Here is a 25,322-nt window from a genome sequence, read left to right on the forward strand (position 1 = left end):
CAGCATTCGAAGCCATGCACACTGGCATTACTCAACGTGTGAATGCAAGTCTGCAGCCAGACTTTTCAATATTCCCTGAAAATGAGTTACACTATCTGCAAAATACCCTGTTAGTGGCGGAGCCATGAGAAACACCAGACTCCATTGGCATCTATATGTTCACTTCTAGATGGACGCGCCGTAAGCCCATACCAACGCCAATGCGATGCTTCCAATTCAGTAATTGATCGCGCCTCTTAGCGCCGCGGCCAATCTCTGATATTCCTTCAACAATTCATCAACCTCCTTCAGCTTCAAATCCTGCGCATCCTTAGCCTCCAAAAAGCGCTTCACAGGTGGTGTCGTCTTCCTCAGCACCTCAAGCGCCGCTACTGCTCTTGCTCCTTTCTCATCCACCTGAGGCACTTCGCCTGATCCAGACCGATTCGTCGGTGGCGTCGGTGGCAATTGCTTGCCCTGTTCTAAGCTCGGTGTGGCGGCCGCAGGGGTACTCGCACTGCTGCCGGTTGCACGACCAAACCTAGGTAGGACATTCATATTCGCGAAACGGTTTAGCGGGTTCAGGCTGTTGCCCATATTGCGGATGGAATCAACGGCAGACGTATTTGCCTGTGGATGGGGGTCGGTTTTCGTATATGCCAAGGTCGGCCTTTGATCATTTGACGAGGCCGTGAAGGCAACCCGTTTGCCGCCATTGCTGCCGCCAGACTGAGTCGAGTCCACACTACGGTCTCGAATCGGCCGTCTGCCGCCAAAAATGTCGGTCATCTTGGCACCCAGATCCTTGTGCTTATCATCGTGGCGATCCTCGTCCATGATCGAGCTCGCAGCGCTCACACTAGCGATGTCGTCTTCGCCATCGATACGAGGTGGCTGGTTGACCAGCTTCCTTGCGTCTTCCAGAGTCTTTGGCAGAGCAGGTTCCTGGACCGGGCTGTTTGGGTCCTTCTCCCTCATCCTGCCAAAAAGGAACTTGAAGCTGGTGTCCACTGTGTTGTTGATTCGGCCCAGAGCCTGCTCGGCAGAGTCAAGAATAGAATCGCGGACGGCATCTGAGGCAGCTTCGATACGGTTCGTCTGCGCTTGAATGAGGTTGCTCAAGCGGCGCTGAGCTTTTGTCGAAGGGCTTGGCGGCGGATTTCCCGCAGCGGTCTTCGTGACTGGTGTTGCCGGAGTTTGAGTGAAGTCCGGGACTTGAGCTAGGCCTAGTGGCATGGGAGTAATCTCTGACCTTGGAGTCGATGGTCGCGACGAAGGTCGTTCGGGGGCAACAGGCTCATCAGCCCTGAGTGATGAGAGGTCAACTGTCTCCAAGAAAGAAACGGCAGCTTCAAGGTTGACGAGGCAGTACGCCGTTTCGCCGTCCATGCGGCTGGAACCACGGAATCTTTGGATGAACTTTAGATCGCTGATCACGTTAAGGTCGGACGGAGGCAAGGTGATCAGGGTGAATATCAAGGTCGGTAGTATCTCGTCGGCTGACGAAGAGGCCGGGAAGATCTTCGACAGGGCTTCGACGATGGACTTATGTGCCGCTGTGAGATGATGTAGCTTTCCCAGGGGATATCTTTCTCCGTTCATCTTCTGAATGTCGTCTCTGGCAGAAGAGAGCCACTCCCTGATCTCGCCTTCCCTGTCCTTTGTTTTCTTGCGCTCCTCTTCCGTGAGTTCTTCCGCGCTCATCAAAAGCTCTTTCAGGCCGATCCCCACGAGCGACAAGGCAGCAGTGCGTGACCGAAGCTTGTGGTCCCTTTCCTCGTCGTCGGTGCTCCGATGCCGCCATATCCTGTAATACACTTTCTCGCAAACGGCCCGCTCCACCGCTTCTTCCAGGGCAGCACGCTTGACTTCCAGCAGTCTCCTCGCTTTCTTCCGGTCCACCATTTCTGTCGCACTGAGCATCTGCTGCTCGCCGGCTGGGTCGCTACCAGACCGTATCGAGGCTGGTCTGCTAGATGCCGCTGTCTTCTTGTACGTGTCACTAGTCAAGCGGGCAGACAAGGTAGCGATGTGGGTGTTGATCTTGGCCGAGGCACGATTGTAAAACTCTTGGAAGAGCTCTGAGAGGGCGTCGGCGGACAACGGGCTCGGGTGCACTTTGGCAGAGAGCCCCTCGAGGAACCTGCGGTCTCGTCAACTTTCCACTTCGCCGCCCTGAGGCCTAGGGTGAACCATGCGGTACCTCTCGGTCAAGCTCCGAATTTCTATGGGAAGCTCCTCGAAGCTATCTGGCGATCTCGGCTCTTGTACGGTCTCTCCCTCGTCATCTTCCTTTGATGCGAATACGTCGGCGCCGACTCGTCCATCTTCGTTTTCTGGGCTCAGCGTCTCCTTCAATGGGTCTAGTATGTCGGGGACTGGAGGTCCCTGAAGCGTGCTTGCACGACTGCGGGAAAGCGGGCTCTTTGCTTGGGTCGACTCGAGACGAGTAAACGACTTCGAGGTATGCAGGTTCCTAGGTCTTTCCGCCATCTTGCTTAGGGAGAATAGTGTAAGGAGAGGGAGTCTAAGAGGTCGTGTGTCCTCATCGGCCTTGCACTCCGTAAACAGCGACGTGGTACCCGCTGATGAGCTCGAGCCTTCAGCGTCATGCGGATGGTGCGGCGACGGTGGCTGCTGTGTCTCGAGCCCAGGGTCAGCTTAGCCAGAACACGTCCGCGCAATTCCGGATGATTGCGCGGTAAGCACGAGGAAGAGAGAGCGATACGTGACAAGCACACGGGCGCGTGAATTGCTCAGGTGAATGCCCCCCAGGGCTCTGGGATCCCCTATCGGGAGGCTAGCTGCTAGCGGCAAGCGCGACCCTCCTCTCCGCAATCATAGGCCGCGCAGCGCCGCGTGCGCCGCATGATCCCGTGAAGCAGCCACGCAGCGTCATCCATCCATCGCCCGCTGTCAACATCACCACCAACACCCTTGAGCATCGGCTCCTACGATCCCTCCGACTTCGTTTCTCCTTTGCGCTTTCAACATGCGACGACGACGTACTTGCGCCTCTCCGAGCCGCGTGACAGCATCTCTGCTGCTTTCATTCCTCGCCGTGTCCAGCGCCATAGAGCTGCCTCTCGTCCCACCCGCCCCGATCTCGCCAAAGCCCGACGGTGCCCCAGTGAAGGAGTTCTCTCTCAAGCACATATTCCACCATGGAACATACAAATATCCAGAGCTTCATCGGCGGCTCGATGTGCCCGAAAAGGCGCCCGTCTACATGGCCGGGGACGAAGATGCGCAGCGCGAACCCGTTCCCCCGCTACGTGCAAGGTCCGAGATCATGAGCATCCAGAGGCTGGCAGACAGAAGCAAGGAGACAATCGATGGTATTTTAGACTGGGGGCGAATGACTGGGAAGGCGGTGCAGCTAGCCGCTGAAGACTGGACGGTCGATGAGATAGCGGGGCCCAATGTGTCCGACAAGGAGACCGTGTTAAGCTTCGCACGGATGGCTTCAAACGCCTACATACTCGAGCCACATACTGGGGACTGGGAAGACGTAGGATGCGGATTCAACTATACTGAAGACTTTGGCTGGGAACAGGACGGGCTGCGCGGCCACATCTTTGCCGATACCACCAACTCCACTATCGTCATCGGCCTAAAGGGGACCTCGCCCGCCCTATTTGACGGCTCCGAGACGACCACGAATGACAAGCTTAATGACAATTTATTCTTCAGCTGCTGCTGTGGACAAGGCGGGCAGTACTTGTGGAGGCAGGTATGCGAGTGTCAGACAGCAGCGTATACCTGCAACTCCACCTGCTTAGTCGAAGCACTTCAAGCCAAGAACAGATACTATTATGCGGCACGAGACCTCTACCACAACGTCACCGGCCTCTATCCGAACGCGGAGGTATGGATGGCAGGACACTCTCTTGGAGGCGCCGTCTCTTCGTTCCTTAGCCTCACCTATGGGCACCCGACCCTCACTTTCGAAGCCGTCCCCGACGCCATGCCGGCATCGCGACTAGGCCTTCCAGTTCCGCCAGGCCACCAGGTCGGTGCGCTTCAAAAGCGCGAAATGACAGGAGGTTTCCATTTCGGACATACAGCTGATCCCGTCTACATGGGAACGTGCAACCAAGCGAGCAGTATGTGCACACTAGGTGGTTACGCCATGCAAAGCGTTTGTCACACCGGAAAGAAATGCGTCTATGACACCGTCAAGGATTTTGGCTGGCGTGTAGGCATTGGCACACACAAGATTGTCAGCGTTATCAAGGATGTGCTGGAAAAGTACGACGAGCCGGCGACATGTGAGCCATATGTCAACTGCACCGACTGCTATCCTTGGGAGTTCTTTGAAAGCAATGGTACGGATAGGACAACGTCCTCTATAGTTGCTACCTCGACGTCGACATTGACCAGGACACGGACCGAGACTTGCAAAACACCTGGTTGGTGGGGATGCCTCGATGAGTCAACTACCGGGGAGGCCTCGACGACGATGACGACGACGACGGCGACGGCGACGACGACGACGACGACAATGAGCACATCGACTTGCAAGACACCAGGATGGTTTGGCTGCAAGGACGATATCACAACTACAAACAAAGCAACCCCAGCGCCGGCTCCTGCACCCACAATTATAACAACAACCTCCTTGTCAACTCCATCGTCAACGTCCAACTGTAGGCATAGGGGTTGGTTCGGAGGCTGCAATGACCCTACTGATCCTCCTTCTACCTGCTCCACCCCGACTCCTTCTTCTACTTCAACATCGTGTACATCAAAGGCTTGGTGGGGGTTGATATGCTATGATGGCTCCAAGGACTCAAAGGCTAGCGAAGGGGCACCTGTCATAGAGAGGATTGAGATGTGATCAGACGTTTTGCACATTCGAATCGATATTTCCTCTCCAACTGAAACCTTTGATATAGCACTGGGTTAAGGTATGATCCGTACACGCATGATGTCTGGCGTTTGGATTCATGGGGCGCTTAACTGGCATGACCGGCGCCCTAGGTTGGAGCGAATCGCCGTAGCATAGCACAACGTATCCATATCACATGAGAGTCAATAGCCCAAATGGACATGTGGAAGGAGTACTGTGTCGTGACTTCCGGCCTGCAGCCAATCACAGCGCTTTGAGTTCCGGTAAGGTGGGGAACAACACAGCTCCCGCAAGCTTCCTAAGCTTCCCAGCCTGCCACCCTCCGCCCGCGTATGCCTGCAGATTCGCCCCAAAGCTTGCCCTTTGGTAGACATTCATTCAGCTGTTGCATGCCTCAGGTGTTACCGTCCAGCCTCGTCTCCTGACCCCGATTTCAGCCTCCTTGAACGCAAGGCTGCCTTCAGGTATGAGTCGGCGGGCTGGTCTACATCACTTACTGCGGGGTCTTTTGCAATCTTTCTGATTGCACCGGGTTTGGTTCTGTTGGTATCGATATCGCTATCAGGCTGTGGAAGCGTAAGGAAGCCAGGAATTGAGCATAAACGTGCAACTGGGTGAGTCTGGGTTCTCGTTTGACGGCACGTGGAACGCGTATTGGCGGCTCTGACAGTCTTCTCTTACTCTGAGCGGTACACGGGATGGGAGAAGAACCAGTATGATCCTTTCTCTTACCTCGCTCTTGCCAGGACTATCTTGGGTAGCGGGTATAGACGACTCGCCTGTCCTTCTCGCTGCGTTCCGCTTCGGACCCCACCAAGAAAAGACTGACATTACTACAAGGCATAGGATACCTCCTACACAGTATCGCCATGTCGCTAGTTAGTCTTCCCGCCGAGCTCGTACGCCAGATCCTCCACACCCTAGACCCCACGTCCTTCTACCTCTGCCTTCAGACCAGCAAGCTGTTCCGGGAACATGCCCTCGCCTCCAAGGCCCTCCTCTTCGATCAACTCCTGCGGATACCCGGGCCGCGCCTCAGAGAACCATACACCACTTATAGCGCAGAAAGCCTCATAAGGATATTCGGCATACGCGCTACGCAGCACCTAGCCATTGGCGCGCCATGGATGGCAGACCGGCACATATGGCGCGCGTCTCCTTGCATGGATAGAAAACTCAGTAAAATACTGCGCTGGAATTTGACCGAAGAAGACGAGCATTGGCTCGGTATAGAAAGAATTACCCCGGGGCCGCTTTCTCGGAACAGACTGATTTTTGCGGAGGTTGTAGCCTACGGGGCCGTGAACATCTTTTCAATCCGCAAATCTCACAAGGATGACCCGGGGGGCTATCGTCCCATGTTGGAGCACGCCATCTCCCAGGACAGTTTGACCCAGTATCTGCCGCCGTATGGATCGGGGTCGGATCTTGTCCACACCTACCGGGTCGTCAAGGTGGCTGGTTACAAGTCATCTCACCGCAATCCCCCGTTCGGCTCTAAACTGGCGGTTCTATACAGTCCAATATTGGGAATAGCCTCAGGGCTTCCCGGTGCCTCCTACTGGTCTAGGCTATTATGTTTCCGACTGGATTCCCAATTCGGCCCTGTGGTGATCGACACATTTGACATCGAAACCAACAAGGGGGAATCTGTGGCCGCAATGGCTGTCGATTCAGACGGTAATCCTGTTATAGCATTTCGCTGCTTCGAAAAAAGTATGGAGGGCTATAGGGTATATACGTACAAGAATGTCGAGGATGAACTCACGCTGGAACGACGCACCATGCGCAACCCTGAGGAAGTTGGGCCTCTCTACCCGCTAGCCCCGGAGCGCATAGCCGACATCTCTATCCAGGGAAAGGCTATCCATCTCCTTCCGAACACGATTCCAATGCCCCATTGGACAACGCACAGCCCTATCCCTCCGCAGGGCATCCTAGAAACCATGGCCCGCCGCGATACATATCTCCCAGACGTCGTCGACATATTTCCCAAGCAGCCCCTCGGCAGAACAATTGCCCACCACCATCACCACATGATCAAGGAACAGGATCTCAACGATGGGGAACCCACGTGCGTCAACGCAGCTCTCGAGCTTATGATCACGCGCGACGAACCGTACGGTCTTGCGAATCGTGTCGGCGCCTTCCTGCTCAAAGCACTGCATTACCCCGACGGCTGTAGCCACTTCAACCTCAGCGCAGACTACCCCACACTGCACCACGTCTTCGTCGCGTATCTCGCTGGTCTACCCGATTTGCACAACCTCTCGACCCTCGGGCTCATACTCGCCGTCTCCCCTGCTGCACACCGCATCGCCATCGCGAGCTGGAAAACGGTAAAAGTGTGGTCTTTAGACCCGCAAGCCTTTCTTGACCCCGAATATTCCTTGGCTGGTGGAGAGGGTGTCCCCGGCGACTACGCGTTTATTGAGGGGTGTGGGTGGCGGTATTATGATAGTGGCGCGTATGCGAGGGACTGTGTGGTGCTGGAGCCCGTCGAGTTACCGAGTGCTGGCGTGGTGTTTGGCCTAGATTTTCGAGATGAGGATGAACTTTGGGGGTGGTGTGAGCCGGGGCTTGTGAGGTGGAAGTTTGGGGTACATGCATGTGGGAGGAGGGATGAGGCAAAACTAGAGAGCGCCGGGATGGTGCAGACTTGAGCAGCTACGCTAATGGAGCGGTAATGGATAGAAGAGATCGAGAAGCGCTGCGGCGTTTTGGAAGCCCAAGGAAAGGGTATGTACGGCGCGCATTGGAATGCACTAGCAAAAAAGAGCCTACATTCTAAACTTCGCAACCAGAAGTGGTATCGGCAAAGGTCCAGCGGTTTTGAACACTAAGCAGTCATGACTAGCCTTACGTTGATTGCACGTTTGTAGATATCTATAAGTTCACACTTCCTAAAGCCTTCCAATGATTCATGTTAGGTCGAACTCCTTCAATTCTACTTAGATACCTATACGATGGGCGCAGTGAGCTATATTTCTTGAACCATACATCCTGCTACGACTATGACTGCCTAACCCGTTATTTCCTTGATTATGAGCCCAATTTATGGTACGCTGCTTCCAAGGTTTTCGAACCTTGGAAGTATGGGTCGCATCATTTGTTGAACGATTCCAACAAGGGTTGCACACCATTGAGCAAGTATGACTGCCTAACCCTTTATTTCTTCAAAGATTATGAGCCCAATTTATGGTACACCGCTTCTTCGAAGTATGGATCGCGTCATTCGTTGAACGTTTCCGACAAGGGTTGCACACAATTGAGCAAGTATGACCGCTCTTCCTCAACGTCCGCCACATCTAACCAAATTAACAGTCAGCAACCAGGAAACATTCCGCTCATAATTGGTTAGCTGAAAATTAGCTAAAGGTCACTCGCGCACAGTAGTATTTCTACTTCGCTCCGCATCCGTAGCTGTTACTTCCTCCGCTCCTATCAACTCCACGGGCTTTCAGCGCCTTCCTCATCCCAGTCTTGACTTCGCCTGCTAGAAGTTTCTCTGAGCCAGGAAACTGCTCCTCGTCTTTGTTTGTGGGAAGGTACATTCCCAGCATGGAGTCGACACCGCTGCTCTCCGGCTCTGATTCCTCTTCTCCCCCGTTTACCTCTCAGCCCGGCGGATCCATTCGTAAGACTACACACAATACCTCACAGCCATTACTACAGTCTCTTTCCAACTAGTCTCTTGCATACCGCCGCCCACGACAGCCCCCGGCGGAGCGTCCAGTCCCGCGATTCCCAGCGCCTTCCAGTATTCCACCCACTCAACCATCGAGTAGGAGATAGCCCCGCCACCAACTCCACTACTCGGCGGAATTCAGGTGAGGAAGCTATGCTTGCAACTCCCTATGAACTGGAACTAACCGCCACGAAAACGATTGCTCGGCGGAAAGCACTCGCGGACCCAAACCGCTGTACCTCCCCAAACCTTTTCCCAGCATTCATTGCCTCCGCCGGAGATCTCAGTAGTCAGCGGGGATCGGACTTCGCCATGGCTCCCTGCTTACCGTGCGGATTACCCGCCGACTATCGACGAACAGGCGGTCAACCTGCGAATTCTCAAGATGACGATGACGCTGGTTGTTGCTCTTTTCTATCTTGGTGTCGGAAGAAAACACCCGGCCGCCAATCACCGCCTCCGCGGCGGGACATTGAAGTTGAAGCCGGCCTCTCTGACGTACGGCTGGAGCATCATGTCGCTGGGTATGGGCACGACGTAAGCCTATACGGCCACAGGGTACAAGACAATATTGCTCATCAAAGCCGAAGGCACCAACTAAGACTAAAGCTCCTCGACCTCGGCGCCGGCCTCTTGAAGACCGTGGTGGGGTTTGGTACGTTGATTGCTGTCGTCAAGACTGTCGGGCCTGAGTTGAATAAGGGTGGCGCCGCAGCAGCAAATGCAGTTGGTATAGCCTATTTCGTTTTAGCATACTATCACTAATCAAAAACAGATAAAGGCAATGTTCCGTTCGTGACCGATTCCGCTGGGCGCGGCGAGCAATGGCGGACAACTGCGCTCCACGAGCACTTTTTGTTTGTGATTCTCCCGCCAATTGTCCTGGCCGTGGCGGCCCTCATCACAATCGCCCTTCATTTCTGTCGACGATGTAGACCATCCCGCCTATCCGCCATGGTTACGGCCCCCGGCGGGTCTAAGGGGGGTTTGCTTTCTGAAGTCGTCTGAAGTCTCCGCGATGGGGTTTCGTCCGCCAGCATCATTGACTTGAGGCGGACGGTGTCCCGGTCCAATTTTTTTTTCGTCCTTGTTTTAAGGCGTAGTCTCTTTAACGGCGCGTTCGATATTGGTATTGCTCGGTATTGCTCCTTTCGCTTGGGGCAGGTCTTTTGGCGGAGCCGCTTCTTACGTTCGTCTTCGGGTATCCTTATTCACACATTTATTCCCCCTCCACTTATGCTGCTACGCTGCGGCGCCAAGTGATTTCCGCTTCGTCCAAGGAGATTTGGCGGAGCAAATTTGTAGGGATTCGCCGAGCACTGAGCCCATATATACCTAGGTTGTCCAAGTTCCTTTCCTGCGCCATGACTTTGGGATTTCAATCCATGTCTCTTGCTCTCGCCCCGCCGCTCTCACAGCTGCCGGCGGATGGAAACGTCCGTACGCATCGCTTCTGGTTCTAATTTCCAAGTCTGACCTAGCCCGCTCATTTGCCTCGTTCCGCAAGGCCTAAGCTACATAATTGTCCATGTGAGTTCTGCGCCCGGACGAGGGAGTTCGATAACTCCGCCGCCCAACACTCCCCTTGGCGGACTGCAGGAGAGATACCTGATTACAAAATCCAGCCTACTCGTTGCTTTGAATACACACATCCATGCTCGAAGTGCTGCTTCAAGTAGACGCGACACCGAAGACGAAGACGAAGACGAAGACGAAGATTAGGGGTTTTAAAGTGAAGTTCTAGAGAGTGCAAAATAATGCAGACTTGAGCGACTACGCGAATAGAGCAGTGGTGGACAGAAGAGATTGAGAAGCGCCTCAACGTCTTGGAAGCTCAGGGGAAGAATATTCATGGTGCGCGTTGTAAATGTTCTTGCAAAAAGCTGCCTCTTGCGGTAGGGAATTCTCCAGATCTAAGGGCTCGCCGTACAAGTAAGTAAGATTAGCTCGTCTATTGTACGCACCCGCGAAGACCTCCAGGGTAGCCATTGCGCACGTCGTGCTATCGGGAGAATTCTACACCGTGAGAGGCTGCCTACATTCCAAACTTCGCAACCAAAACTAGTATCGGCAAAGTTTCAGCGATTTCGAACACTAAACGATTGGGAGGTTTGGAGTGAAGTTTTTCATTCAATGCTTTGCTTACGTGCATACCATGCTATAATAATCACAGACCCAGACCTAGAAGACCCATGCCAATCAATACCTTACGTTGTCTCCTTGTTTACCCCCAGCCCCCAGTACTTCATGCTATATTGCTAAACTAGTTGAAAACAATGTGTCGACGCCGAAACAAGTGTGTTGTGTATTAACGCCTTCCAATGACCTGCAATGCTGAAAGCGACTCCATTGCAATGCAATGCTACGCCCCTTTAATCCAACTCTCTTCGTGAAGGTAACCGCCATGTGCAGAAGGATACCCCAGGTTCGTTATGGTCCCGCCATTGTTCCAATGCTACTCATCCCGGGCTTCAGACCATCCACTAGCTCTTCAAAGCAGATGCCTACGCCGACTTCGGATACTGCTCAACCAACCACTCTAACACGCTCTCATAGCAGAGCACAAACTGCCTCAGACTCTGCACCATGCTCAGTCGCTGCAACCGGAAATCCTCCACGGTCTTCTCGATCAAATCTAGATCCTCTCGCGTAATCCAGCTCCCCTCCTCTCTTTCAGCTGTGCTGTCTTGACTGTCCGCACTGTCCGCGCTGCCCCGTCGCTTATCATCAGTCCTCATAGGTGACCCAATTTCGATATCCATTGGCGTGCTCTGTCGCACATTGCGAACCTGCCGTTGGCGCTTCAACATGTCGATAACGGAGTCGACGGTGCAGAAGGTGCCTGTGCGTCCACAGCCAGCGGAGCAGTGAACCAGCACGGGACGGCTGTTAGGTGGATCAGGGCGTGAGGGTGAGCCTCCGTTGACCTGTCTGCAGACAGCGTCGCATTGCTCGATGAGTCCTAACAGGTGAGTTGGGTGTGCAGGAGCACCGAAATCGGGCCAATTCGAGTATTGAAGCTGCGTGATCTCTCGCATCCGCTCAAAGGGCTCTGCGGAATTCGATAGTGTAAACTTCCGTACAGTGACGTAGGGTTGTTCAGAGCTGGGCGAGGATGAACTGGCTTGTCTGTCCAAATCTGCGGGCTTTGGCGGGTTCGTAGCTCTGCGTTGACCCAGCGCCGGTCTCCATTGCTCGCGATGCCTATAGATTTTGGAGGGCTCAAGAGACGCTCTACGCTCTCCGAGCGGGTTCAAATGCAAGTGGCCGTACTGCTTGCCTGACCAGTAGTTGTGCGCCTTAAGCTGGCCACCCTCCTGCTCGGCGGTAAGCATGACGATCACGCGAACGTCTTGTTGCCACACCACGTTCCAGAAATCCTGTTTGAAAGGTTAGCTATGGCCTGAATTCGAAGGCAAGGGTAGATTTACGTTAAAGGTGGCCGGTAGCGGGCCTTGTGTGGCAATGTATCGCTTATTCGAGTAAGATGCGTGAATGTGATTCGCGTTGACGTAATCGCATCCACCGTCATTAACACCCTGCAATTTGACCCGGGAATGCTCGTACGGCCAGATGCTATTGTAGCGATTCTTGGAACCCTTCTCGATGCCTGCAATCTGGATGCACTTGGCTGGATCCTGCCCAGTTGTTGGCGTGCCGTAGACGACCTTGTCAGACAGAGCTTCCTGCATTCGCTTCTGCTCGCGTTTCTCAATCTGCAGGAATTTGTCCGACACAAGCTTGCCGTTGTCCTTTGGGTTGACTGCTCTCTGTAGCCACGTGGGAAGCTCTTCCGCTAACTGCTGGGTCATGGTCGCCGGGTGTTTTATGGGCATCTGGCCCACACCACCAATCAGATCCATATTCTGGCGAATGTTGCCAAAGAACGGATTCGCTGCGTTCTGCGTTGTTGGCATAGGACATCCTCCGATAACGGGGGCAACCGAGGGAAGACCGGACTCAATCTGAATGGAGGATGGTGGAGAATTCGAAGGCTGAGTTGCTCCTTGGGTTATCCACGAAGGGAACTTCTCCGCAAATTCTTGGAAACCTCCTCGAACAATATAACAACCGCCTTTCCATCCTTCGCTGGTGAACTTCTTCAGAGTATTTATGCAGGTTGCGGCATCTTTGAGTTGCGAAGAATTAGCGTCGTAGACAACGATATGCTTGCTACTCCTCCATCGTTCGAACTTTTCCTTTTGCTCATCGTCCTTGAACGTATCGGCCAGTTTCTGTACGTTGAAAGATACGCGCTTGAGGAGGGTAGTGGGAATGCAAAGGCTCAGAGCGCCCGCTATGCGAGCCTTTGCATATTGCGTAGAGACGCGAAGATCTAGCAACAGGACTTCTTCCACCGCGGACTCGAGTATGTTGACGACATATTGCGGGGTCACCATGGCCGGTCCTTCGGACTTACTCTCATCGTTAAGATGTGCTGGGAGGGTTTCTGCCCTGTGATGAGATGAAGAAACGGGATTGGCCGACTTCTTAGGCGGTAATGATGGTCGGAAGTTTCTGTCCTCTGCGAACTCGGCCAACTCATCGGTTCGTCCATACCCCTCCTGATCCAGGAAGCTGGCAGGCGAATTCCGCCGGGGACGGTCAGGGAACAGGGGAGATTCCGTTGATAGCAGCCGCTTTGGTGAGCGCGGCTTCTCTGTGGTTTCGGTCACATCCTCCTTCTTGTCTTCGGACTGCTCCGTGGCACTTGCGGGTGTTGTCATGGACTGAGGAGACAGCGGGGGCTTCACGGTCCCGAATGGCGAGCCTTTGGGAGGTGGGAGGGCAGGTCTGGCAAAACCGAAGTTGCCTAATGCAAAGCCTCTATTGTTCTCCGACTGCCGCCTGAATTGCTCAAATTCCGGATTCTGGTCTACAGGAATGACTCGGGGGGACGCGGCGGCGGTTGAGCGCACATTCGAGGACGGGGGGCTCCAATTGCCGCGTATGTGCTGCGCAGCACTGGATGAGAAGACGTCGGCTCTCGGATCGACGGCCAGGCCAAAGTAGTTGGGGCTGGGGGTCCTCGGGTCCGGGTCGACATTGTTGGGCGTTTTGACCTCGTTCATGCGGCGTGTGGCTAGAGGAGCAGAGGAGACGGGGCTTCGCGATGCGCTGGGTCTTGTCTTCGGGGTGGGTCTCGAGCGGGACTGCGTCGAGCGCGAAGACTCGCGCGGTCTGGGAGAAAGCGCAGGCGTTGACATTGTTACGGCGCCCGGAGGTGTCAGCTGGAAGGGCGCAATGCCGGCGACGGCTGTATAGAGTCGGTAGGATATAGGGTCATGAAATGGAGGAGCTGTGGTGGCGTCGAGTCGCGTGAATATTGAGGAAGTGGTGGTTGTGTGGAGGCAGGGGGCCAGGGCCGTTACGCAGGTCAAAGAGAAAGCTGAGAGTATGATGTCACTGGGAGGCGCAAGACACAGGAGGGCGATGACAAACGCACAGAATGCAGCCACAACCACAACGGCAGAGCGTCAACTGCGGCCGAATGTTCGAGGAGTGCTGAGCGATGGCGATGGTGCCTCTGCCGTGGGCGCCGGCGTGTTTCGTGCGAGCAGCCACTTGCGCCGTGGGCTGGGCCGGTTGTCGTGAGCCCTGGGGGCTCGCTTCCGTTGCGAAAATGCAGGGACCGAAGCCAGCGGAACCAAGCGACGAGCACGGTGCCCTGGACGGACTTGGGTGCTTTGGGTGCGCTTGACGTGGGGAGAGGCGGATTATTCTGACAGTGCGAGGGAGGGGATCGAGAGGAGCAGGAGGATCGCAAAATTTGGACTGAGTGATCGCCGGCTCTCCGTGTCATCGCTCCGCCTTGTACTTGGACTGTATGGCGCAAAGGTCCAGACTGGAGTCATATCGGCAGCTTCGCCGTCTATCAAACCGCCGTCGCCCAGGTGTCGTGATGCGCCCCCAGCCCTGGAGTGCCCCCCTTGAGCCGTAGCTGATGTCAAGCCTGCTCTTCTCCGCGACGCCGGCGTGCGCTACCACGAGAACAGCACTGTCGTGGGTGGACAGCGCTCGGTGCCGGCTGACCAAAACCTGCTGTGGTGTTCCAAGAACCTGTTGCAAACCCGCTCAGCAGCAGCAGTGATGGCTTCCGAAGCCACCCCACCCTAGTCCGGACCCTGAATTTGATCTGCAATCTACCCGCCAGCACGCGGGACACGAGGAGCCTCCGTCTGCACTTTCACGCAGACAATCTCTGCTAAAAATGGCAGGTATATGAGAGAAAAGGAGCGAGAGGCATGGTTCCCTCTGCTCGTGGGAGGAGTTTGTGCATCCATCGCGTCCCAGCCTGCCGACGTTTCGAGAGACGAGCGTGCAGCCCCCGCTACACCGTAACTTCTAGGCACTTGTTGAGACACGCCATCCTGGAGCGGTTGCCAGCCAATGGCGGAGGCCTGGACACGAGGGCAGCTGACAGATAGAGTCAAGACAAGATAATGGCAGGACTCGGAAGCCGGCATTGAAGCGAGAGTGTCGTGACATCTTCCATACAGTAGCCATGGTGCGGCTATGCGGTCGGGTACAGTAGGTCTGCAGGCCAAGCCGTCACCCCCTGTCTCTGCATTCCAAGCTTGCTTGTCTTGCAGTCCCGACTTCTACCCGTGGACGTCCAATACTGCTCGAACGACTCTTAGCTTGCTTACAAGTCCAGCCCTACTGAAGAGTATGAATGGTCACGTGGGCTCGCGTGGTCGCGCCCGCGATCCCCAATCTTGGGAACCTTCCCCGCGCGCAAGTCGCAACTTTAATCCGACAACCTCAGCACATGCCTCCACCTCCACTCCCTTTCAACTTCTTCGTGAGGATCTAGGACATAGTTCATCATCTCAAAATCCACAATGCAACGCAACCGCGACGATTCTCCCCCGGCCGACGCCAACTATGACCACGCGCACCGCGCCTTCCTCCAGGCCTTCCTCTCGCAATCCGTCATGACCGTCGACGAGATAAGGCCCATTCTCGCGAAGATAATGACAGCGCATCGTACGTCCTTCCTTGTGCGGGCTAACCCCCTCAATTCCGCTTGCAAAAAACGCAAATTCCTAATCTCCCATCGAATGCTAACCTCCCAACACAGACCCCGACCGCCCCAGAATGGACGGCGACATAACCCAGCAAGCCATAACCTCCATGGTCCAAGCCGTCAACGCCAAAATCTCCCCTCTCGACTACGAAATTCGCTCAGCAAAAGATCAGCACACCAATAACACGCTGACCTACGCCCTCGTAAACACCACGTCTGACGCGCTCACACAGCTCGCAACGACCTTCACCGCCGACCAGATCGCATACATAAAACGCCTTCTCGACGCTATGTTCGATGAGAATAACACCAGGAAGAGGGAAGTCATGGCGGTTCGGTCGATGCGAGCGATACAGCTGGCCAAAGCACCGCGAAGAGACCGGCAGAGCCAGGCCGGCGGAGATGCAGACGCGACACAGCTGGAAGCCAACGTGAAAGGGATCTCGCAAATCGAAGCAGACACCGTCCTCGCGACGCTCGTATCGCAAGGCTTCTTCCACAAGTCGCGGCATGAATACTACTCTCTCGCGCCCCGCGCGCTTATGGAACTGCGTGCCTACCTCAAGGAAACGTACAACGACCCGCCGGCGGAGGACGATGACGAGGACTCCGAGCCCACTATACGCATCAGAGACTGCGAGGGATGCAGGGAGATCGTAACAGTGGGGCTAAGATGCAGTAACAGGAACTGCGACGTACGCTGGCACGACAGTTGCGCGACGCAGTATTTCAATAGCCAGCAGCGGAACGCAAGGAGATGTCCCAAATGCAAGGCAGATTGGACGGGCGACCAGTACGTCGGCGAGAGAGCGGATCGGACGCAGAGCAGGAGTAGCACAGGAGGCAGGAGTTCAGTCGCTCAGCGGATGAATGAAGACGAGGAGGATGATGAGGATGAGTAGAAAGAAATAGGCAGCTTGAGCAAGTAGGCGGGCGGCGGGCGACTTGGACCAGAAGATACCCAGCATTTCATATCCGATCCGAGCGCAGAGCGTCTCTATCCCGGAGCATTCAAATCCACAAATATCGCCCTGATAGCTCCGCGCCAGCTTCGTCTCGGATTTACCACCATCATCCCGTTCGCAAGCCCCTCCTCCCGTCTGGTTCTGCTCTCCTTCCTCAACCCGTTTCATCCGTTGCATCTTCGCCGACTCGGCGTTTCGTTTCGCCAAATAAGCACCGGACGCGGGTCCTTCCGAGTTAGAGTGCTCTAATTCCGACGAACCTTCCTAACCACGTGCTTGCTAAGACGAATTGTCCGATAAGAAACCCCTACTGTACGGCGGAGATATCTGTGCGGGGGACGCGGAGTTGGTGGGTCTGCAGGTGGAGGCCCTGCAGATATCTCGGGTTGGAAGCTCACGGAAACGATCAAATGCGAGATTAGCGAGAACAGAGGTCGAAGTGATACGCGGACAGAATCTCCATGGATGTTTGCTGAGATAAAATATTCTCGTTGTGACAAGGCGATGGTGATGGTGATCATCGTGCGATATTGATATTTGTGCACTATAAGAATAGAAAGCAATGCTTCGCTGAACGCCAAACGCAAGTCTAACCCCCGTGATGTCCGTTCATAAACCCAGGCACTATATCCAACCAGTGCGCTTTTGACCGATGCTGTAAGACGCCGATGCACCTCGTGATGCGAGTTATCAATTCCCATGTACGTTCCGGACATTGTTCATATAGCGCCCCTAGCACGTATACAAGAGCACTGCTATTACTAGCTCTAAAGTGGCTTTGCTAACCCTGAATACGGGGAGGTCACGGCAAGAAGTGCGAATAGTGACCTGGCACCCTCTGCCTGCACTTTTCGCAGTCATCTCGATACCCCATGCTGAAGCGGGGCATGCCCGTGAGTGCGCCGCTCCGTTTCCGGCCTCGAGTTGGCGTTGGGGCCGTCGGCTGTGCCATTTCTGCATCCATTCTATCAGACGACGTCACACTGAGACGTGATAGTTGCGACTGCGTAAGAGCGGTCGGCGTGTCTGGAATATCCTCGTCCTCAGAGATGGGCGATGGCATGCGACGGCTCCGATCCTGGTCCGCCTGGCTGCTCTGCTGCCGTACCGGTGGTGGCCTCGTCGCCGGTGTATTGCTGGACGGTGCTCCGAGATATCCATTGCTCATGCTCATGCCCCCCGCTAGGCCGCTGCCCGGATACCCTAGCCCGCTCATAGCACCTGTGTGGAAGTTGGGATATATGGGCGTCGGTATCCGACCAGTGTTGTTCGCGGCGGGGTCCCGGCTGAAGAGGTCTGCATTCAGTTTCGCTGGTCGGAAGTTGGTGGTAATGAAGGGCGAGTCTGGGGGCTGACTGGCGATCACATCCGGGTCGTCTTCGTCCATTTGCATCGCGTAGTCCATATCGTTCTGCGGCGAGAATAGAAGGGGCAGATCGTCATGAATGGAGGCGGGCGAGCCTGCTTCGCTGTGTTCCGACTCCTCAGGCGTCATTGCCCCCAGATTTGGCACCATCTGCGGTGGCGAGGGCGTGATGGAGGGCCGCAGAGGGAGGTGCGCACGCGAGGGATAGTGCGACTGTCCATTGTGTTGTTGGATGCTCCACGATCGAGATTTCTACAATGTTCGTCAGTCTCAGTCTCCATGTTTCCAAACGACTATCACCAAACGCACCTTCAGATAGCGCTCGTCTTCAGAATCTGAATCGTCCTCTCTACGCCGCTTCGTGTTCATGGTCTGAAACGCTAACATAGTCGAGTCGCGCTATAGCGGAGGATATGTGAAGGGCCCGCGTGCTCAACACGCTGAACAGGCTGAACGGAGAAAGGGCCAGGTCGGTCGAACAGATTGGTGGAAGATTGTTGTGAGTTGGAGGGTGCCGTCGAAGCGCGGTGTGCAAGTTGTTTTGTAACAGAGATGCAGGAGGGGAGCGGATCAGGGGAAGCCGCGACCAGCTCTGGCCGTTTCAGATGGCCGAGGCGGCGCACGAAATTCACGGCTAGCCGGCGAGTACCCGCGCGCCACAGCGTGTGCAGCCACCAGGTCGAGGCTCCGGTGCTGGAGAGCGTCTGCAGGTGAGATTGCGGAGGCCGACTGCGTGCAGTGATGCGGCGTGTTGGCCGAACTGCCGTGGTGTTGTGGCTGGAGACGGTCGACATCTCAGCCCTGGGCGACGAGGCTTGGTGTTTATCAAATGAGGGGGTCAGGCGGCCATTGGGCCGTACGAGCTCGCCCATGATAGAAGCATTGCTGCTATGTTTGATGCATGAACAAGTCGTCCAGAACCGGAGCGCGCGAGTCCCGTCTACGTGCAGGTGAAGAGCGTGACGTCTGGCGAACCAGACGCAAGCAGTTGTGCGTGAGGCATGGCCCTCTTGGCGAGATCCGGGATCACTAACATAGTAAGGCGGCCAGACGGGAGCCCCACGCAGCTTAAAATTATTGTGGTCGTCGATGACTGGACCGGGCAACAGTTGTTCTCCAGCTCTTTACATACGGCAACAACCCTCTTTTCTTCACGCACTTCTGGTACCTGAGTTACCTGCAATACTTCCGAAGCGATTGATTAATTGGCCACGCCGTCCGGTTCCTGCACGCAATTGACTCCGTAGAACTTGTACCCCTCATTCTTCCCTCTCCGTGGCGCGGCTTCGAGCACGAACTGTCCTCTCAGCCTGTAAGACTCACCGCAAATCAGAATCTGCCGGGGTACAGCAAGTACGTCACACAGGGGATCCGGCATGTCTTCGGAAGGGCGCGTACTAACGTGTTGCTATAAAAGTCTCGAGTCCTCACACCATGGCTCCATCGGCCGAGCCCACCACAACCAGCATGCCTTCCGCAGAGCCAAAACACGCCAGCGACGATGTGCGCGGTAAATCCTCTCTCCAAAGACACCAAGAAAGAGCGCCATGCTGATATGACTCCTACCAGTCCTCGGCTACGACCCATTGATCCCGCCTGCGCTCCTCTCCTCCGAAATCCCAATAACTCCCAAGTCGGAAAAGACAGTCCTGCAGGGCCGCAAAGAAGCCGTCCAGATCATCACCCAGAAAGATGACCGCCTCCTCGTCATGGTCGGGCCCTGCTCGATCCACGACCCCGAAATGGCCCTCGAGTACTGTCGGCGGCTGAAGGCCACAGCAGATAGACTGAACAAGGATCTCCTGATCATAATGCGCGCCTACCTCGAGAAGCCGCGGACGACGGTCGGCTGGAAGGGCCTCATCAACGACCCGGACATCAACGAGAGCTACCAGATCAACAAGGGCCTTCGCGTCTCGCGCAAGTTGTACAGCGACCTCACATCGCTCGGCATGCCCATTGCTTCCGAGATGCTGGATACTATCTCGCCGCAGTTCCTCGCTGATCTCATCTCGCTCGGTGCTATCGGTGCGCGCACTACGGAGTCACAGTTGCACCGGGAATTGGCCTCAGGTCTCTCTTTCCCGATTGGTTTCAAGAATGGTACGGATGGCGGCCTGACAGTGGCTGTGGATGCGATTGGAGCTGCAGCTGCGAAGCATCACTTCATGGGTGTGACAAAGCAGGGTCTTGCCGCAATCACCAGGACGAGCGGGAACGAGCATTGCTTTGTTATTCTCCGCGGCGGAACGAAAGGGACCAACTACGACAAGGACAGCATCAAGGCGGCCAGGGAAGCTTTGAGGAAGAAGGGCCAGGCCGAGGTCATGATGGTTGACTGCTCACATGGTACGTTTGTTCCACCCGGGTGCGTAGGAGGCTACTAAGAAAAGTATAGGCAACTCCAACAAGGACCACCGGAATCAGCCCAAGGTCGCCAAGACCGTCGCCGACCAAATCCGCGAAGGCGAGACCGGCATCGTCGGCCTCATGATCGAATCCAACATCAACGAGGGCAATCAGAAGGTACCCTCAGAGGGTCCAAGCGCTCTGAAGAAGGGCGTCTCCATCACAGACGCCTGCATAGATTGGGAAACGACTGTTACTGTTCTGGATGACCTGGCCGCTGCTGTTCGGGAACGAAGAGAAAAGAAGGGCACATCGAATGGTGTCCACTAAAGAGCGATAGAACAAAAAGTGTGAAAGTGCAAAGTTCGGCAAGACAAAAAGGAGCAAAAATATCACGACTAGCATACCGATCCGGCGGAGTTGGGCTAGGCTGATTGTAGATACCAGCATATTTCTTTCATGACGAATAACATTCTCTACTCTGCATTTGAAAGCTTTTCCATTCCGTATGGTCCGCCGAAGCCGCCGAGGAGAGCCACAACGCTCAATAGAACCCTAGACCAAATGTATGCCTTCGCTATAAAGAGTATAGAACGCCCACCACTTATCGGTAATCCAAAAACCAAAAGAATCATAAGGACCCACTCGCCGCTCCCCTCAGAATGCCGCATTTCCCGACTCATGCTCCTTAATATACTCCCCACCCTTCTCCATGAAGTCGGCCCTAGTGACGAAGTTCTGTCTACTCTCCTTCTTCGCTGCCCACTGCGCCGCACCCCTCCAAGCATCCAGCACACAATCCTTGGCTCTTCGTACCCTCAACTCCTGATCCGCTGGCAGCACCGCCCTCAGCTCTGAAGCTAGCCTCTCCTCGAAGCCTTGGAACATGGTGTTCCCGCCGGTCAGGAAGATGTCTTTGAGCACGTCGTCGCGATACGGCGAGTCGGCCAAACGCTCTGTGAGGATGTTGCATGCTATTTCGACGATGCCTGCTTGGTCAAGGCCGGCGATGGAAGGCTGGAAGACTACTTCGGGGACGCGGATGCGCTCGACATTGAGATGTAGTTGATGCGCTTCTTTCTGTGACTCTGGATCGAAGGGGTAGGGGCCGTGCAGGAAGGCGTGCAGAATGCTCTTCGTCCAGTCTGTCTGCGCCTCGCGCGTGGATTCTTCCGTGAACGTGGGATCGTGTTTGAGGAGCTGGGCTTCGATGTCCTTGAGTGCCTTATTTAGATCCTCTTCTTCCTCGTCGTCAGATTGCTCGCCAGTCGCGATCGTGCGGTACACGCCCCAATCCGCGTCGTCGGCACCAAACGTATCGTCATCTGCGCCGCCTCTCCGCCTCTTCTTCGTCGGGTTATCAGATGCGAGGTTCGCGATGGATTTCATGCGCATTTGGTTGGCGAGCGACTTTCTATTCCCAAGCTCAGCTTTTAGTCGCTCGCGGTCTTTGATCTTCTGGATGATGGCTTGGCGGGCGATGCGGCGCTCTGCGCTCCAGCCTTCGATGTCTGCTTCGCGGCGCTCGTCGTCGAGGCGCTGCTCTTCTGCTAGGCGGGCTTTTTCGCGCTCTTTTTCGGCTTTGGCGCGTTGGCGCGCTTCGTAGTTGGATTTCATGAGGCGCTGTTGGCGCTTTTGCTTGAGGCCTTCTTCGTCGAGCTGCTCGTCAGGGGTATCGAGGAGAGGGAAGGTGGGTTCTTCTTGCGCCTCTTCTTCGACGTCGCCGACGTCCTTGTTTCGTGCTTTTTTGATGGACTTTTCGAGTTCGCGGACTCGCTTTTCCAGCTGGGTCTCTTCGTCAAAGTCATTTGATTCCAGTATCCGTTTCGCCTCCTTCTTTGTCACCGTCTGTAGTTGTTCATGAAGCTGTTGATAATACTCCAGCTCCTCCTCTTTTCGCTTCAGCTTCTCGAGTCGCATCTTCGCCGCCTGCGCTTGTAACCTTCGCCCGCTTTCCTTGCGCTTCTCAGCAGCAATCGCGAGCTCTTCCTCCGTCTTCTGCACCACGACTTGCTCGGTGTAGGGAAACTGAACTATGTGGTCGCGGTCTTCGAGGCCTGTCCACTCTAGGTAACGGGATAGTTCCTGTTCGTAGTCCTTGCTTACATAGCAATGATCGCGCACGAGGTCCTCAGCTTGTGGATCGCTGATCTTGCCCGGGAAGGCGGGATACTTCAGTCGAAGGAGTTTGAGGAGGTATTCGGCGGATTGGAAACGGCCCCAGTTGAGGCGGGTGGTCTGCGAAAGCAGCGCCTTGGAGTCGACGACGGGTATCAGGTGGGTGGAGGTGTATGATGAGGAGACGACAAGACCGTTGCGCCCGCCGTTGTACGAGTAGGAGAAAAGGGAGTCGATGCCGTATGCAACGGAGGGTGCGCCGTAGCATTCGAAGAGGATCTCGGACATGGCTATAGCACTCAAACATTAGCGCTGGGTTCTAGATGTATGCGTCAAGTTCCTCGACGGCCAATGTAATCTGTACGTACTCTTTCTTGTGTAGCCCAGGTTCGCGACAGGCTCCGTCAAGACGATGGGTCTGTCTATGCCTCCTGTCCTGCCATCGACCCCCAGCTTGATGAAGCAGTAGTCTAGCACACCCTCCATCGCGTCCCAATTGTTCACTATGTTGCTCCCGGGCTCATATATGTTCTTCGCCTGCCCTCGCGCTGTGCCGTCTGAGTAGACGTCTGATCCGACAAACGTGAAGGTTCGATTGAGCTTGCGGTCGCGGTATCTAGCCATAAGCGGCGGCAGCGATAGTCGTGGCTTTGAGTCGAAGGACCACCCCACGCGGACTGCGGAAGAGCCTGGTCGCGCTGTCAGTATCTTCTGAAAGATGAGCGCTGAGGCGTGGACAATTACCATTGTCAATGACGATGGCAGTCTCGCGATTACTGCGCGCATATCCCTCCTTATCTATAGGCTTGAAGCCCAAAAAAGGCGGCTCATTCACGCTCCATATCTTCGCCGGCGGAGGTTTGGGAGAGTTGCGGCCAGACGGGAGAGGGATGTCGGCGGTCGCGGAGGGAGCCATGGTGAGGATCTTGTCGCTAGGCGAGAAGCTGAAGGCGGATTACTTATATCATATCGCAAGGTTTGAAGTGGCGGGACTGCGTCGTTAGCGCGGAGATTATTGAGGCGTGCTACATGGCTATTGTTCTGAGGTTTGCGGAGCATTACCGCGGTCCTGGCGCCATGCCGAAACGGGCAACTACCATCTTTGAGATGCGAAACGTAGCAACCGAGCGGAGTTTTGAACAATTATTTCATTATCATCATTCTGCTCGTGATTCATGCTGACATGTCTAGCGTCTCGTTCCCGTGCTCCTCGTTGATAAAAAAACAGTGCTTATGCTGTCCTTCCCAATGCACCAAGATTGAGGCCCATTTCCATACAGCGAAATAGACCCCGGCGGTGTTCACGCCTTGTCATAGTGTATGAGACAGCCCGAAGGCCTCCACCACTGTTTGCTGTTTCCCGAGCTCATCCAGCCTCCGTTCGCTCTCTGACAGTCTCGTCACGATACGAACCCAACTCGACACGCCCAAAAACCCACGTCCTTACGCTGGATCTTTCAGTCCATTGGTAGCTAGTTGACATCAGTTTAACTCACAGAAAGATGATTGCATACCTAATTCTTACCTTCGAGGTGGAAGAGCACATTAGACTGGTAGTTCTTGAACATTTGTGACGCAAGCTCTGTGTCCATGTTGGCGAGATTGATTTCTTGCAGATTCTTGTTCAACATCATGATAGCCTCGTTGAGCTTCTCCTGCATGAGAGTCAGCGATGCTCATTGCTCGTCCACGGCGCTTTCTGCATCACCAACCACGTTGACAATGATGCGGGAGAGCAGAAGGCTCTGCTGATGTTCGTGCGGGCTCTCCTATGTATACATCAGAACCTCGCGTCATTCAGCCTTCTGATGAGAGTTATACTCACCATGCTTGCGATGCTCGATTGTGGGGTGTTGATTGCACGTGTTGTCGTGGGGCGGACCAAAACAGCCAGAAGCGCCAAGATATGTAGGGCTGCCCGCGGTCTCTGGTGATCATCTTCGTCTACAACCTTCCTACGGGGAAGCAACCACCAACGCGATTACCCCAGCGGATTCACGAGGGCGACCATATCTAAGACGAGCATTCCCCGCCTTCCTCGCACTTCTCCAAAAGCTCCCCAGGGTACAGCTCCATCAACGACAGCTCAGCATGGCACCCTTAACCGCCGCCTCCGACGAAAAGACACATCAAGCGCTCCTCGACAAGCTCGACATCTACGCGATCCCCAAACCTTTCCGCAACCCGCACTGGAAGCCGCCGCAACGCCGCAATAAGAACGTCAAGCAGATCATCGCCGATGCCTCCCGCAAGGAAGCCTCCGTAATGGCAACCCAGAACAACAGCGGCGTCTCCACGCCCATTCTCCCACACTCCGAAGCCCTGACCGGCGGTGCCACAACTCCCGTTGGGGGCGCCAACCGTCCTCCGAATATCGCACAAGCTGCACAGAGTCTGAGCACGCTCGTCCTAGAGAGGAACACTAGGGCTGCTATGGGTAGCAATGGTGCTGCGGGGCCGGCGGCTACGTACACCAATATTGAGTCGGCACCGAGCTTCCATCCTAGCAGCCAGAGGAGGTATTGCGATATCACTGGGCTCCCCGCGCCGTATACCGATCCCAAGACACGATTGAGGTATCACAATAAGGAAGTTTTTGGGACGATTAGGACGATGCCTCAGAATGTTGTAGAGGGTTATCTGGGGGCGAGAGGAGCGCATACGGTCTTGAAGTGAGCTTCATGCGCATTTTCGAGGCTCTCACGCTTCCTCAGATGCTGATGCCGAGCGCAATAGTTGAACGAGTCAAGAGCATGGTTCGCCAATCGGCCGGAGCTACAATACATCTTGCGGCCGAGGTGGATTACGAAGAAGCAGCGCAGGGAGATATGTACGGCCAACAAAGTCAAGCCCCTTCCACCCACCGCAGCTCCTTTCGAAGCAGGGCTCAAGAAGGCGCTCCGGCTTAATCGTGGTCTGAGTTCTTCTTCGCCCATGACGGGATACCAGGATCTCGGGAAGAGGATTCCTAGTTA

At 55.1% G+C, this 25,322-nt stretch overlaps 11 protein-coding genes across 11 annotated transcripts; 6 read left to right on the forward strand and 5 right to left on the reverse strand.

Annotated features, from left to right (window-relative positions):
* Positions 1-55: 55 nt before the first annotated feature.
* BU26DRAFT_522784 (uncharacterized protein) lies at positions 56-2,729 on the reverse strand. The gene is made up of 2 exons (XM_033829864.1): positions 2,183-2,729; positions 56-2,122 (listed from the first exon to the last, which is right to left on the reverse strand). The coding sequence occupies exons 1-2, from the start codon at positions 2,470-2,472 to the stop codon at positions 217-219; spliced, it is 2,196 nt and encodes a 731-aa protein (XP_033679073.1). The 5' UTR covers positions 2,473-2,729; the 3' UTR covers positions 56-216.
* A 150-nt stretch (positions 2,730-2,879) lies between these two features.
* BU26DRAFT_522785 (alpha/beta-hydrolase) lies at positions 2,880-5,040 on the forward strand. The gene has a single exon (XM_033829865.1). It carries the CDS (start codon positions 2,972-2,974, stop codon positions 4,817-4,819), a length of 1,848 nt encoding a protein of 615 aa, XP_033679074.1. The 5' UTR covers positions 2,880-2,971; the 3' UTR covers positions 4,820-5,040.
* Positions 5,041-5,700: 660 nt separating this feature from the next.
* BU26DRAFT_569078 (uncharacterized protein) lies at positions 5,701-7,494 on the forward strand (the record flags this gene model as incomplete). Its single annotated transcript, XM_033833846.1, has 1 exon — positions 5,701-7,494. The coding sequence occupies one exon, from the start codon at positions 5,701-5,703 to the stop codon at positions 7,492-7,494; it is 1,794 nt and encodes a 597-aa protein (XP_033679075.1).
* Positions 7,495-7,797: 303 nt separating this feature from the next.
* On the forward strand, positions 7,798-9,684 carry BU26DRAFT_579943 (uncharacterized protein; the record flags this gene model as incomplete). The annotated part of the gene is made up of 5 exons (XM_033834464.1): positions 7,798-7,806; positions 7,908-8,187; positions 8,313-8,379; positions 8,495-9,249; positions 9,295-9,684. 5 exons carry the CDS (start codon positions 7,798-7,800, stop codon positions 9,525-9,527), a joined length of 1,344 nt encoding a protein of 447 aa, XP_033679076.1. The 3' UTR covers positions 9,528-9,684.
* A 1,339-nt stretch (positions 9,685-11,023) lies between these two features.
* On the reverse strand, positions 11,024-13,591 carry BU26DRAFT_435207 (uncharacterized protein; the record flags this gene model as incomplete). The annotated part of the gene is made up of 2 exons (XM_033824115.1): positions 11,024-11,899; positions 11,951-13,591. The coding sequence occupies 2 exons, from the start codon at positions 13,589-13,591 to the stop codon at positions 11,024-11,026; spliced, it is 2,517 nt and encodes an 838-aa protein (XP_033679077.1).
* Positions 13,592-15,175: 1,584 nt separating this feature from the next.
* BU26DRAFT_92990 (uncharacterized protein) lies at positions 15,176-16,884 on the forward strand. The gene is made up of 2 exons (XM_033836511.1): positions 15,176-15,509; positions 15,604-16,884. The coding sequence occupies exons 1-2, from the start codon at positions 15,365-15,367 to the stop codon at positions 16,449-16,451; spliced, it is 993 nt and encodes a 330-aa protein (XP_033679078.1). The 5' UTR covers positions 15,176-15,364; the 3' UTR covers positions 16,452-16,884.
* BU26DRAFT_92980 (uncharacterized protein) lies at positions 16,884-18,517 on the reverse strand. Its single transcript, XM_033836510.1, has 2 exons — positions 18,190-18,517; positions 16,884-18,132 (listed from the first exon to the last, which is right to left on the reverse strand). Exons 1-2 carry the CDS (start codon positions 18,265-18,267, stop codon positions 17,317-17,319), a joined length of 894 nt encoding a protein of 297 aa, XP_033679079.1. The 5' UTR covers positions 18,268-18,517; the 3' UTR covers positions 16,884-17,316.
* Positions 18,518-19,024: 507 nt separating this feature from the next.
* BU26DRAFT_522791 (phospho-2-dehydro-3-deoxyheptonate aldolase-like protein) lies at positions 19,025-20,588 on the forward strand. Its single transcript, XM_033829866.1, has 4 exons — positions 19,025-19,233; positions 19,298-19,390; positions 19,450-20,229; positions 20,279-20,588. Exons 2-4 carry the CDS (start codon positions 19,315-19,317, stop codon positions 20,557-20,559), a joined length of 1,137 nt encoding a protein of 378 aa, XP_033679080.1. The 5' UTR covers positions 19,025-19,233; positions 19,298-19,314; the 3' UTR covers positions 20,560-20,588.
* Positions 20,589-20,690: 102 nt separating this feature from the next.
* BU26DRAFT_491373 (actin-like ATPase domain-containing protein) lies at positions 20,691-23,365 on the reverse strand. Its single transcript, XM_033826081.1, has 3 exons — positions 23,092-23,365; positions 22,716-23,036; positions 20,691-22,637 (listed from the first exon to the last, which is right to left on the reverse strand). Exons 1-3 carry the CDS (start codon positions 23,261-23,263, stop codon positions 20,887-20,889), a joined length of 2,244 nt encoding a protein of 747 aa, XP_033679081.1. The 5' UTR covers positions 23,264-23,365; the 3' UTR covers positions 20,691-20,886.
* A 135-nt stretch (positions 23,366-23,500) lies between these two features.
* Positions 23,501-24,190, reverse strand: BU26DRAFT_464059 (DASH complex, subunit Dad4). The gene is made up of 4 exons (XM_033825155.1): positions 24,173-24,190; positions 24,060-24,116; positions 23,873-24,002; positions 23,501-23,819 (listed from the first exon to the last, which is right to left on the reverse strand). The coding sequence occupies exons 1-4, from the start codon at positions 24,173-24,175 to the stop codon at positions 23,791-23,793; spliced, it is 219 nt and encodes a 72-aa protein (XP_033679082.1). The 5' UTR covers positions 24,176-24,190; the 3' UTR covers positions 23,501-23,790.
* Positions 24,191-24,438: 248 nt separating this feature from the next.
* BU26DRAFT_542843 (uncharacterized protein) lies at positions 24,439-25,023 on the forward strand (the record flags this gene model as incomplete). The annotated part of the gene is made up of 1 exon (XM_033831671.1): positions 24,439-25,023. One exon carries the CDS (start codon positions 24,439-24,441, stop codon positions 25,021-25,023), a length of 585 nt encoding a protein of 194 aa, XP_033679083.1.
* Between the last annotated feature and the right edge of the window lie 299 nt (positions 25,024-25,322).

This window comes from Trematosphaeria pertusa (genome assembly GCF_010094035.1).
Source record: "Trematosphaeria pertusa strain CBS 122368 unplaced genomic scaffold BU26scaffold_15, whole genome shotgun sequence".
Classification (NCBI taxonomy): domain Eukaryota; kingdom Fungi; phylum Ascomycota; class Dothideomycetes; order Pleosporales; family Trematosphaeriaceae; genus Trematosphaeria; species Trematosphaeria pertusa.